A 13,200-nucleotide genomic window follows, 5' to 3' on the forward strand; every position below is an offset into this window, starting at 1 on the left:
ACTGTTTCACTTTCTGCTATTGCCTCATGTTACATGGAAAATTGCTCTGGAAATGAATGTCCTAAGAGCTAAAATAGCCAGGCCAGGTGAAGTTCAAAGTTAGCACCCCTCAAGTGGGACTTCATGTGGAGTTCATGCTGGGCAGGGCTTTAATTTGTGTGCTGTGGCCCAGTGAAACTTCATTTACCAACCTCTTTAACCTGAGAAAAGTTCATTTGCATCTGTTTGCTGTGAATTTATAGGAGTGTTACTTTTCAAGCCTCAAAGCTGTGGTCCTAAACCGAGTCTGAATGCCTTAAATTACTCTTGAAGTTGTGTCCTGATTGAAGATGTCAGGGACTGGGTCAACTCTCCACAACCAGGGCAGATTCTCCACACATGGGAAACCAACTGTTGCATTGAACTCTGGCAAAAATTTCAGTTCCCCACTGACAGCAGCTTGCATGGAAACCTCAGGGAAATCCCTCCTTTACATTTTCTGGTGCCAGTTTCAATCCTGACCTCTGCTGGCAGCTGGGCTCAGTTAGGAGCTGATGCCTGCCTGGGTTATTGCATTGCCCCTGAACACTGAGGGTTATGGCATTGCCCCTAAACACTGAAATAAGGGTTACTGCATTGCCCCTAAACACTGAAATAAGGCAGTTTCTTATCCTCAGAGAGACAAAACCTGCCTCAAATCTCTCTGTGTCCCACCTGCAGTTCATCACTCCTGGTGCACCTTGTCCCCTTCTTTGGGAAGTGCCACCACAGTAAAGGAACCACCACAGAGATTTCCAGCCTGCCAATAACTGATTAATAAGGAAAAAATTAATATTAACTTATTAACTTATCATAGCCACACAGAAAAGGAAGGGTTGGTGTTTTTTTAAATCTGATTTCTTGTCATTTCAAAAAGAAATTATAAAGAAGGTATAAAAGTGTATAGAAAACCTGTTGAAAACTTCTCTACTACAGCTCTAACTTTTAAGAAGTCTACTCTCCTCAACAAAACATCCACCCTGGAGTGTAGGCATCTTACCAAAGTGTAGGCAAGCCCTTTATTCCAGGCTAAAAAGTCCAGTGTAAAGAGTGAAACTGGGTAGGACCAGGAGGGAAATCACTGGTGAATCCATAGAGATTTACTGCTTGTTTTTGCATGGGAGGAGCTGGCTCATCTCAGGATGGATTTCAAGACTGACTGATCCTCTCTGTGTACATGAGTAGGTTGGGGAATAGTTCTTGGAACTGAGTCAGCCCAACAATTGCTTTCATTATTTGCAGCTGTACAAAACAAATAAGTTGGAGAGAAATTTCGAGAGGTGCCAAATCCAATCCCATTGATGTGAGTGAGCAGTGTTTAGTGCTGCACACATGAAGCCCATGAATTACAGCTGATGACTCCTCAGCTTCACCTGTCACCTTTGCTAAATGAGCAGATCTGATGATACTCCTCAATATAACAAAGTAATTAAACTAGAAGTGTTTTAAAGTGCTCCTTCCTTAGCATCCACAGTAACTACTCACCACATACAAATTGCCTGCAGAGAGGGGTTCTGATTAGATTAAAGGCAGCTCAGTGCAGGGTTTGGACAAGCTGGAACCACAGCTTGTAATTGTGAGGAACAGTTGGGCTGACAAACCATAAAAGCCTCCAGCTCTCTCCATCCATACTCACATAAACCACCAGGAGCTCACCTGGGGGGACAATGCTGAGATGGCACAGGGACACAGGGCAGCCTGGAAAGAGCCCAGAGGAGGCAGAGAGAGATCACAGAATATCCTGAGATGGAAGGGACCCACAAGGATCATCCAGTTTGAGCTACAGACCCCCCAACAATCGCACCCTGATTGACCAAACTCTCCTGCAGCTCTGGCAGCCTCGGGGCTGTGCCCATTCCCTGGGCAGTGCCAGCACCCTCTGGGGGGAAGAACTTTCCTGATCTCAAACCTAAACCTGCCCTGGCACAGCTCCAGCCATTCCCTGGGTCCTGTCCCTGTCCCAGGGAGCAGAAATTGGTGCTGTCCTTCCACTCCCCCTTCTGAGCAATCCTTCCACTTTCCTGTTTTCCTACCCAGTGCTCTGGAGACAGGGAAGAAATCCTGGCTGTGTTCACTTCCAGAGAAATGCTGGAATGGCTCTGGAGTGCAGGAAGTGCTCCCTGAGCCCCGTGGGAGGAGGTGAAGAGCTGGGGTGGGCAGGGGGAGCACAGAGAGCTGTGTCCAGCTCTGGCCAGGGCTGCTCCCCTTTCCTGAGGGCTCATCCCACAGCCCCTGGGTGCCCTCACTCCTCTGACCCCCAGCTTGGCCTGAGGAATGTGCCCTGTCCTGGAGATGGCCAGAGGAGGAAGGAAAGCTATGTCTGGAGCGCTGATGAAGTAATCCTGTCTGGGAATCATTGGAAACACTGATCTGCAGCCCTGCAGCTTTTCTCAGGAGACCACGCTGGGGGGAGAGGCAAAGACAGCTTCATACCTCACATTTTTGGATTTTTTTTGTTTCCCCCTAGAGTCTTTAGGGCTCCTTTTTTGTGCATCTTGTTCCCACTGGGTCTGCATATTTCCTAATCATGGAGATGTGCCAGGTCCTCTCTTTCCCAGAGGAATTGCCATAATTTGGATCAAGAAATAACAACATTCCCAGCCTTTTTTCCATCAACATGAGATTACCACATTTCCTAAATACTTCAAATTGTGCTTGAGTGCCTGGCAGATGATTGCAGATGTTGCCACCTCCTTTCCCAGATTTCATGTTTATTTTCCACGTAGGTCTGAGTTCCTGGCTTATCAGCCAGTCCCAAAGTGAGGACATGTCCCCTCAGTCCCCAGCTCAGCAGCAGCACGGGCTGGTGACATCCCTGGCACTCCTTGGGACTCTCTGTGGTGTCAGAGGGAAACAATGGCCCTGATTAATGAGCTGCCACTGCCCAAGACCAAACAATTTTGACCTGGAGCTGCTTTCTGTGACCCCTTCCCATAAATCTGCAGCTGATCCAGTGATCCAGGTCACAGCCAGCCAGGAAAGGCCATGGCATTGCAACTCCAGGGGCTGCCTTGCAGCAGGTGCAGGTGAGCCCCAAAGGTGATGTTTGGGTTGCAGAGAGGTCACAGGGTTTGTGTGTCAGCACCCAGAGCAATCAGGTGGCCTTGCTGATTGCAGGAGGAAACCAGGGCGACCCTGTGCCACCTCAGCAGGAAATGCTGATGCATCTGTGGCTGAGGAAAAGCCTTGTAGGAACAAATCCCAAAAGCTGGGCCAAAGCCTTATCTTATCTGCAAACACTTTCTCCACTTAGCAGTTGTTTTTACTGCGCTGTTGTTGACGTCTCCCTGCTCCAGAGTAATGATTTAATTTTTCGTTGTTGTCACTTTGGATCATTTACACCCCAACTGCTGCCTCTGGCTGAGCCACACACAACTTCCATTTGCAGCAGGCACAGAGGAATGGCTGGGAACTGCTCCCCTCTCTCATGACTCAGCTGAGCAAATCCTGCCTTCCCTGGCTGGGAAAATCAATGGGAACAGGAATCCTGTTGCTTTGCCAGAGGTACTCTTGGGTTAACACTTGCATTTGAATATCCTGAAGGAACCTTTGCCATGTCTCCTGATGAGTTTGTGATTGCTAATTTAATTCTGGATGAACTTCTTCAGCTTCTGTAGGAAGGGAAGCTTTGGCTCCGGCCTGGAGCTTCTCAGCTCTGTGCCCACCCACAGCAGAGCCACCCTGGGGGACTCCTGGTTATTTTGACATGGAAAACCACAGGAAGAGAGGCTTCTAGTAACCATTCCCCTCAAACAAACAAAGGAAATAGAAAATCTTTAAAAGCTGATGAACCGTTTTCCTTATAAATAGTTCAGCTGGAATAGCAGGCAAGGGAGAGAGTCCTGGACAGAGATGGTGAGAGGCTGAAACCCTTCTCACCTCCTCCTCCTCTAGGAAAAGTGGTTTAGCACAGTGGAGATGCACAGGAAAAGATGAAGGCTTTAAAACTTCACTGACAAATTATTATCCTCAAAAGACACATGGAGAATTGAGAGAGCAAATAACCTGACCCAAAGCAGCCCCCTGAGCACGGGAAATGGGAGACAGGCACTCAAACCACACTAGGTCTAGAGGGGAAGTTTTCCCCAAGCAGTCCTGACCCACACATTCCCCACCTGCAGCCCCTCATGGGGGCCTTTGCCCTCTTCATTGACTCAGTTCCCATCAGTGCCCCAGTACAGAACTCAGCAGCCAGCAGAAAAGACAAAACTTGAGATTTTTGTCTCTGACTTACAGCCAAGACCTTCCCCACAAGAGCCTCCCTTCCCCTCTGCTGGGAAAGTCAATGGCAGCAATAACATTTCATTTAGAAGATCTTGCATTGTGCATAGAGAGCACAAAACATTTCATTAAAGTCGAGGAGAATCAAAAATCCTACGTTCAAATTCACAACAAAAAGAGGGGTGGAGATGAGTCTCTTTAGTTATTTGCTACTGTCTTTTTAAACCTTTAAAAATAATAGAAAACCACTTGAGTGTAACAAATGAAAGCTGATTCCAGGAGCTGAAGACTTAATAAAAACACCAAATATTGCAAGGCTTGTGATCCAATAATGCTGGCAGTGCTGTGGTGCCTTCCCTTTTCATGGGGGTAACCTTGAAATAAATCCTAAGATGATTACAGGCCATTGGTTTAAACACACGTGGCTTTTCAGTGAATCCCTGAGCTCTCCAATTCCAGCAAAAATAGATTTCCTTGGGGACACAAGCATGAAAATGCCCTTTGAAAGGGACACCTGCTCATTTCCAGGTGTGCAGCTGGGAGGGGAGAGCATTGTCCTTTCCTGGGAGTCATTTCTGCAGCAGGGTTTGGAGGGTCTGCCCTGCCCAGGTTTTCCTGGGAGGAGGGCAGGGGACAGCTCTGCCTCTGCACCCCCCTGTCACTGGTGTCACCTCTCACTGCTCACAGGGCAGGGTGTGGTGTGTGGACAGCCCCAGTGTTCCTGAGGGTTCCTGGAGCTTCTGGTCCAGTCTCTGCCAGGCAAGCACAGCTCACAGGAGCATCCTCAGCAATGGCAAAACAGATTTTAAACGCTGAGGCAATGCAGAGGGCAAAGGCCCCCATGATGGGGAATGCAGCTGTGGGTCAGAAGTGCTTGGGGAAAACTTCCCCTCTAGCCCTACTGTGGTTTGAGTGCCTCTCTACCATTTCCTGTGCTCAGGGGGCTGCTTTGGGTCAGGTTGTTTGCTCTCTCAATTCTCCATGTGTCTTTTGAGGATAATAATTTGTCAGTGAAGTTTTAAACCCTTCATCTTTTCCTGTACTGTCACCCTCCTTCCCCGATTCAAATCAGCTCCAAACTCTGACTTCCAAGGGGCCCTGAGGTGCCCTGGGCCCAGCTCTCTGCACAGGAGTGCCTTCACATCGTGAGGAGTCCATGGAGCTCACCCATGTGCACAAAGCTGTCTGTGTGCCCAAACCCTCACGCCATCCCTGCCCTAACCTGCCTCATTTTGCTGCCAGCACAGCCCTCTCTGTGATTTCCTTGCCATCTGAAGGAAAGGCTCTGTGGGCTCTGCTCCCCCAGTTCTCCCCGTGGTCAAAAGGGATCCCCACATCCTTAATCAGGGATCACATTGAGCTGTCACTGAGCCCCACCCAGGCACAGCCAGGCTCACAACCATCTGTGAGGGCTGTGCCAGGCAGAGCTGCAGTGCCCAGAGAATGCCTAGAGGAAGGCTGTTACAATTAAGAACAGAGATTAAAAATGCTTTTTATCCACGCTCACTGCTGGGCCCAGTATGGAGCATCAGGCTGTGCGTGGGAGGGATCTCCCTGTGCCAAGTGAGATGGAGTTGGAAACCATCTGACAGAGAGGTGAGGGAGGTCACCCATTACCCTCTGCCTGGGGAGCCTCCCGTGTTTAATGTTGGCCCTGCTGCAAAATCAGATTATCCCAGGAAAAGCAGTTTTCAATATATTTTTCTCCCCTGGATAATGTATCAGTCAACCTTTCACATTTGGCTCCCGAGGATTTGTGGTTGTGCTGTGTTTGCGGTTTTCAGCGCCGAGAGCAGAATGTTAAAGCCTGAACTGGAGGTAGGAATGAACTCCCAGATCAGAAATGGTGCAGTGAGGCTCTGGGCAGAGGCCCTGTCCTCACCTGTGTTGGGATCTCTAGCTGGTCACAGTGACTCTGAGAAGAGTTCCAAAGTCTCTTTTCCCAGCCTGGTGCTTGAGGAAGGGTCAGGGCTCTTCATTTCTCGCTCTCAAGGTTGTTTATTGTTTCTTATCTGTAAAATTCTTTCTCCTGCCCTGCTGAGGTCTGTCCAGCAGGACAGTTCCAGGCACTCTGCCTGCCCCCAGGGCAGTGTTATGTCTTTATACTGAAAACTACATCTACAATGTTTACAGTTACTTTCCAATACCCATCACCTGTGTTAGACAGTGAGCTTCTACTCTAAACCAATCCAAAAGTGCCACCATCACAGCAGAAGATGGAGGCCAAGAAGAAGAAGGAGAAAGGCTGGACACACCCAGATCCCTCCATCTTGCCTCCTGAACCCCCATACAAAAAACCCCAAAATCTACTTTTTCATCTTGTGATAAATTTGCTATTATTCTACTTAAACTGTTGTGGCTTTGCTGATCTTCATCTAAGGTTGGTAACTTGCTCCATGGGTTATAATCAAACCCACAGGGGGATTTTGGGCTCTGTGCCAGGGTTTCTGAGCCCCCTGGCAGGGGTCTGGGCTGCTTATGAAAGCCAGAGGGATGTCCTGGGTCCTGACAACCTGGGCTCTTTCCAGGGGCATCTCCAGGCTGGAGGTGCTGCTCTTGTCTTGCTGGTGCCAATGTGTGCTGGCAGCAGCCAAGGCAGGGCAGGGAGTGAGGAGCCTGAGCAGAGGTGTCCCTCCCCTGAGCAGCCTGTCCTTCCCCCCTGGCTCACACAGGGGATGTGCTGCTGAGACCCCTTTGTGCTGCTGAGACCCCTTTGTGCTGCTGAGACCCCTTTGTGGCTCTGAAGGAGGCAGAGCCTCTGCCAGACCTGCAGGATTGTCACTCCAGCACCTCATCCCAAACCATGCCAGGGCATCTAGGAAAGGATGTGCACCAGGAGCACACCCAGAGCAGGGTCAGCTGCACAGGGGATGGCAGGGACAGCTGTGGCACCCAGGACTCTTGTGGCTCTCACAAGGAGTTTTGCCATGGTCATGACACAGTAATGATGGCTCGCTTTTAATTTTATGTCCCTTGTAGCCCTAGAGCAGGACCAAACTTATTTATCAGGGAGGAGAGGACAATGTTCTCTTAGCCTGGGCATTGGAATCTGAGCAGTGCAATCAGAGCACTTCAGCTGCAGCAGGACCCAGCCCAGCAGGTCTGCCTCCCCACCCAGGGCAGGCTGTGGGTCCTGGCTTTAGGGACAAAGGCTGGGGAGCAGGGCTGTGGAAAAGAGGGGGTGCACTGCCAGGAATGTGCTTGATTCTCCCTTGCAGCATCCTAACACCTTCATGAAGGCATGAATCTCCTCAGACAGAGAGAACAAATATGAAAGTGGAGCAGATCCATCCTCCTCATCCAACACGCCCTGGGGCTTTGCCTCCTAAAAGTCAAGTCTAGCTCTAAAGGGGCCAGGGGATGTTAGGGATATTGTGAGGTCTCACTCTGCCAGTTTGGCATTAGGTGTTCTGCCCTAGCACAGCCTGACCTTGCCCTTACAACTCCCTCTGTTTTGCCCTCAAAATGTTCTTTTCCCAGCCCACTCAGCAGTGGTGTGGCAGAAGGGGCACAGGCTGTGTTTATATAAACCCTCTGTCACCTGCCAGCAGAGACCAGATGTGTGTGGCACAGGAATTCTCCTCCTGTCCTCTGTGGAGTAGAAAAGCACTGAAATTCCACTTTGCTTATTCTGTTCTTCAGCTCCCAAAGCCAAAATAAACTTTGGGCAAGAAGTAACTCAGAAGCAAAACCAGAATAATTGAAAAATACTTTTCTTTCTCTTAGCAAGAATGGTGTCAAATGTTGTAAAAGCCTGAAGATTCTACAGTCAGAGCAGAGCTCAGGGTCTGACCCCAGACCCTCTGACAGTGCCACACTTGTTCATGAGAGCTCCAGAGGCACCAGCTGAGCCCCCCCTAAGCCCTAAGAACAACTGAAGGCACAAGAGGAGAGAAAAAATTTTGTTTGAAACCCCAGGATTTTCTAAGTCCTGGCTGAAGTCACAGCATCAACAGCCCAGAGCAGATCCTGGGAGGAGCAGTGTCCTGGGAGAGCTACAGGGACCCCAGCCCCCCTCAGCTGGCAAATTCATGGCATTTGACAGACAAATTGGAGGCTGTTGGCCATATTCTGGAGCATTTTTGCAAAGCTCAGCACAGTCAGTCTGAGGGAGCTGTGAAATGCCTCAGCACCATGAAAGAACCTGTGCCAAGCTCAGCCCATTCCCAGTGGGAACTGGCTCTGCCTGGAAACCAGAGGGGCCTTGGAGCCAAGAGCAAGGATGGGCTTGCCTGGCAGTGGCTCCTCCTGCAGAGTTTGGGGCTTTTTCTGTTGGTTCTCAGCTCAATGTGGTGCTGCTCCCTGTGTGTGCCATCCTGAGGGTGTTGAGGAATGGCAGTGCTTCCCAAATAAATGGGAACTGCAGGCTGGAGGCCCCAGCTGCTCTGCTCGCCCAGCGTGCCATGCAATGGCAGCTTGGAGGTGCTAAATAATGTCCCACAGAGCCACTGGAGGGAGGTGGGGTTGGGCAGACTCCAAGGACCTTGGAGATGGAGCAGCAGTGGCAGAACAGGGGGAGTGGGCTGGATCTGTCTCTGGTGGCCAGCACTGGTTCCAAGTCTCAGCCAGGGTCTGTAGAGAGGGTCAGGGGCTCCAAGGGCAGTCCAGCACCGTGGTGTCCGGGCAGGATCCCCTCTGGAGGACTCTGTGGTGCCATGAGGTTATTTGGCACCTGCTGAGTTCCTGATAGGAGCTCCAAGAGCTCCTGGAAGAAGCCAGAGACTCCAAAGTGGGAGTGAGTCACTGCCCACGCTGATGCCAGGCAGAGAGCAATTTACTGAAATCAAGCAGCTCAGAGATGAGAGCAGAGAGGTGGGGGCAGGAAAATCACTGCTTCGTGCAGTTGAAAAGTTAAAGCCTAGTGTTTCTCTCTCTGCCAGATATGTTATCTCCCTGTCTGCTTCAAATAATGCCCGTGCTGGGAGCCCAGGGAGGATTTCAGGATTTCAAACTTGCCTTATCAAGTTTGAGGCACAGGAGAAGAGAGAAATCTGAAGAGCAGGAGGGGAAAGAAAACACAGCTTTAATGTCAGAGCTTTGGAAGTGGAGATCCTTATCAGAGCCTGGTTTCTCCTCTCCTTGATTATGTTACTTTGAATTTGGACAAAGCAACCAGCCTGGCCAACCTGCACTTCTGGTTCTTCTCAGTTTCTCTTTCTGAACATTGTCTCATTGTAGAAGAACACTCAGATTGTCCCTGGGGACAGTTCCACAGGCAGGAGACATTTCCTGGGCCAGGAGATGATGAGAGAGACCTTTGTCACTGCTGTCATTAATGCCCCTGGTCATCAGAGCCCTGACAAAATCACAGATTCCCCTGGGAGCATTATCCCAACCACAGTGCCCACAGAGCCTGGGGTTCAGCTCAGATCCAGGATTTGGGAATGGTCATTTGGGAAACATCAGATCTTCAATTTGCCTTTAATATCACAGCTGCTTCACAGAGCTGTTCCCCAGAATTATTGTTTTCTCCCATTAATTAAAATGTAATGTATGAGCTCACCCATCAAATTGCTTCCAAGGACCTGACTCCTTCCATTTTTATATGTGTGCAAAATCCTTTTGACACAGATCTGTTCTCCTAAATCTGCAATAATTCAGTAATAAAGCTGGCTCAAAACACTACTGGCACAAATGCAGGTGCTTGGTGTCAGAAAAGAAAGAGAGGAATAAAGGAAACAAAAACAAACTGAGGGCATCTCCTGGCCAAGCATAAATGCAGCACTGTGTGGGCCCCCAAATTAGGAACTATTTACAAAACAAAGAGTTTGTCTCGAGTGCATTGTGCTGCTTTGACACCACTGAATAGCCCGTCTAAACTAATGATGGTTTCTTCCCTTTTTTTGGGTCAGGTCTCGCTGAGGAAGAGCTTCTTCAGAAACCAAAGCTGAGCATTTCCAAGGACCAAATCGTCATCTCACCAGGAGACACCCTAAAAATAAAATGCTGGTAAGGATTGCTCCAAAAAACGCGGGATTTTTGTCCTTGTGTTGATTGGTTTGGCCCAGCAGTGCTCCAGGACAGAGCAGAGCCTGATGCTGGGCCAGCTGGGAGCTGGGGCTGTGTGGAGGGAGCTGGATGGGCTGTGACAGAGCAGGGAGCAGAGTCTGGGGTCAGCTTGGCCAAGTTCTTTGTGTTGTGTTGCTCAGGGGCCCAAGCAAAACCCTGAGTCAGCACAGGGGAGAGCTCGTGGGAGTGGGATGAGCTGTGCTTGAGGACATGGCTGGAAATCCTCTCTGAAATGGGGGCAGATTCAGCTCCTCTGCAGGTAAAATCACTTCTTTGCCCCCTGTCTATTAGGAAACAACAGAGATCACCAGGAACTGCCACCTAGCCCATCACAGGCACTTAAATAAGCAGCAGTCACTGTGTGTACATTCAAAGCCCCAGCCAGTTTAAACATAACATGTTCTTTAAATCAAATTTAACCAGGATTTGTGAAAGACCAAAGTGTTGCTGCTGTAAATCACAGCAGTGCCTCAGTGATGGCACAATGTGCGCCACCAGCCATGCAAGGACCAGCAGGATTTTGGTGCTGACAGGGAGAGGATGCTCTGGGAACAGGGACACAGCTGACACATGAGGAAGGAGCAAACCCAGAGCACTCTGCTGTGCCAGAACACGCAGCAGCTGCTGGGTCCCACAAAAGGCCTCAGACTGAGATGGATGGAGGTGTTACTTGTTCTGAGTGGGATTTTTACACTTCACTGCTGCCAGAGGACATTTCTCAGGTTTTTCTCTGAGAGTGTTGTAGGAAAAAAGCCCAAGGTAACACAAACTCTCACAATTTCATTCTCTCTCACACACACAAATGGATTTTACACCTTCTTGCAAGGTTCCCTTGGCTGGCGCCACTACCTGGATGGTTTCCTGCAACAGAAGTTACTAAAAACAGGGGAAAAAAGCAGTGAGAAGATGAATCTAAGCTTTAGGTTTCGCTGACACATCCCTTCTGATTTTTGTCCCAGACTATTTAATTCTTTGTTATAGTGAAAGGTGAATGGGCTCAGACTGTGTAAATTTGGGATGTCTTCTGGAGTGTGAGACAGCTTTTTTCCAAATCCCTCCAGCTTGCCATGTGGCTTACGAGGTCACAATAACCTTCCAGTGGTATTTTTAGCTTGGCAAACAGCAAACATGATGGCAATAAAGTCTGAGCAGTCTTTTAACATCTCAATGGTGCACTCCATAAAACCTGTATGGACTCAAAGTCCCTGGGGTGCCCCAGGCCAATTAAATCAACATTTCCCAGCAGTTCTCCATCCCCCACCTTTTTAATCTGGAGGACCACCCTACTTTTCTCGTATCACCAAATCAATAAATAATTGAAAGAGTTATGAGCACTTCAGTCCCACATTGCTTTATGGATGCAAAGCAAGAAATCCCCATGACAGGTCTGAGAAACACAAAAGGATGTGAGCATGGGGTGTAACATGGGACCAGGGTCTGGAGCACTTCAGCTCTTTGGTTCACATGATTCAAAACCTGGGAAGAGAAGGAAAGTGTGGTTTCTGAATGCAAGAGTCGCTGGATCAGCCCCTCTGGGGATGTCTGCCCTCCTGCCTCCTCTGCCACGTTCATGGGTTAGCTCCTGGCCCAGGGAACTCTGGAATTCTTTGTGCTTCCACGGGCATTTGGGCTGTGTGGGGCACAGCACGGGGCACAGCCCCAGCAGGTCTGTGGCAATGTCCATCCTCCCTTCAACTCTGAGCTTTTGGGGTTCTCGGCCAAGATTTCCTGGTTTGTGATAGTGGAGCCAAAGCTGCTGCTGCCACTCCCTTCTGGCAGATGTGTGAAAACCCCAAAGCAACAGCCAAAGGCTTCACCTTCCACCAGGATAATGGATTTTGGGGGAGAAAGACTTAAGGAAGCACAGGTGTGAACTCCCAGTGCTGCCCTGCAGAGCCACCAGAGCTTGGATGGACACCAGAGGGGTGTGGGTGACGAGGGGCAGGGACACGGTGACGTGCTGGGAGCTGTGTCCGTGTGAACTGGCTCTGTTCCCTACTCCAGACCAGCAATCCCAGTCCTGGAGTCACCAGTGACGTTGGTAGGGTGGACCCGAGCTCTGGGTGCTCGGAAGGACAATGGGAAGCTGCTCTGACGTGGGGTGGGGCTGTCCAACCACCAGAACATCCAAGAACAAGGGCGAGGCTGCTCAGCAGAGAGGATATTCCCCCTTTTCCAGTGCTCCCGTCAGTCTGGTGCTGGGAATAACCTCAAGGGCTCCACGTCCGCCTCCTCTCCAGGAAGGCGACAGGGGGACGGGCAGGAACGAGGGCCAAGAGGATGTTTGTGGAAATGTCACTGGATGTCCTGGCAAACGGGCTCTGACTGCACCTATTGCACCCCTGCAGGCCACTGGAACTCTGAGTCCTTGGCTAACTGGGAATGTCACACTTTGGGCATTGCCATCTCAGTCTGGGTCAGCGTGTCTGGGCTGGATTTCTCCCTGGCAGCACCGAGCTGGGGAAGTCCGGGGGTCTCACTCCTTCCTCAGCCCAGCAAATGCCAGTGGGAATTCTCTGAGTGAGAAGGGAGAGCCAACCCCCTGTTCTCGGGAAGAGTGCAAACACACACACAACTCCCAACTCCCTCTCTCCAGCACAACACACACAACCCCCTCTCTCCCACACCAACTTCTTCCCCAGGAAAATCCACAGGAGATTAACCCCACCCCACCAGTTTCCACACTAAAAACCAGTTTGCTACAAAAAAGACCATCATCTTCATCTCCTAGGCCTGTGTGGTAGCTCTGGTCCATCCCCAGAGCCCTCAGAGGGAGCTCCAGGAGCTCCTGCTGCCATGCCCTGATGCTTCCAGCACATCCAGCTGTGACTCACATCAGCTGGGAGCTCTGGGTCCCACAGCAGGTGACACCCAGGCCCTGCTTTTTGTCCTGAACTCCATGGAATTGCATTTTTCATGAGGTGTGCTCAGAGATCCAGCAACAGAAGGGTT

General features: G+C 50.1%; 1 protein-coding gene across 2 annotated transcripts in view; it reads left to right on the forward strand.

Moving 5' to 3' along the window:
• Positions 1-13,200, forward strand: part of LOC134425577 (vascular endothelial growth factor receptor kdr-like) — a 132,445-nt gene that overhangs the window by 27,474 nt on the left and 91,771 nt on the right. For both annotated transcript variants that reach the window (XM_063170306.1, XM_063170307.1), the window contains exon 2: positions 10,092-10,188. In XM_063170306.1, the coding sequence (XP_063026376.1) occupies positions 10,092-10,188 (97 nt within the window). The remainder of the gene's footprint in view (positions 1-10,091; positions 10,189-13,200) is intronic.

Source organism: Melospiza melodia, chromosome 16 (genome assembly GCF_035770615.1).
Source record: "Melospiza melodia melodia isolate bMelMel2 chromosome 16, bMelMel2.pri, whole genome shotgun sequence".
NCBI classification, from domain to species: Eukaryota; Metazoa; Chordata; class Aves; order Passeriformes; family Passerellidae; genus Melospiza; species Melospiza melodia.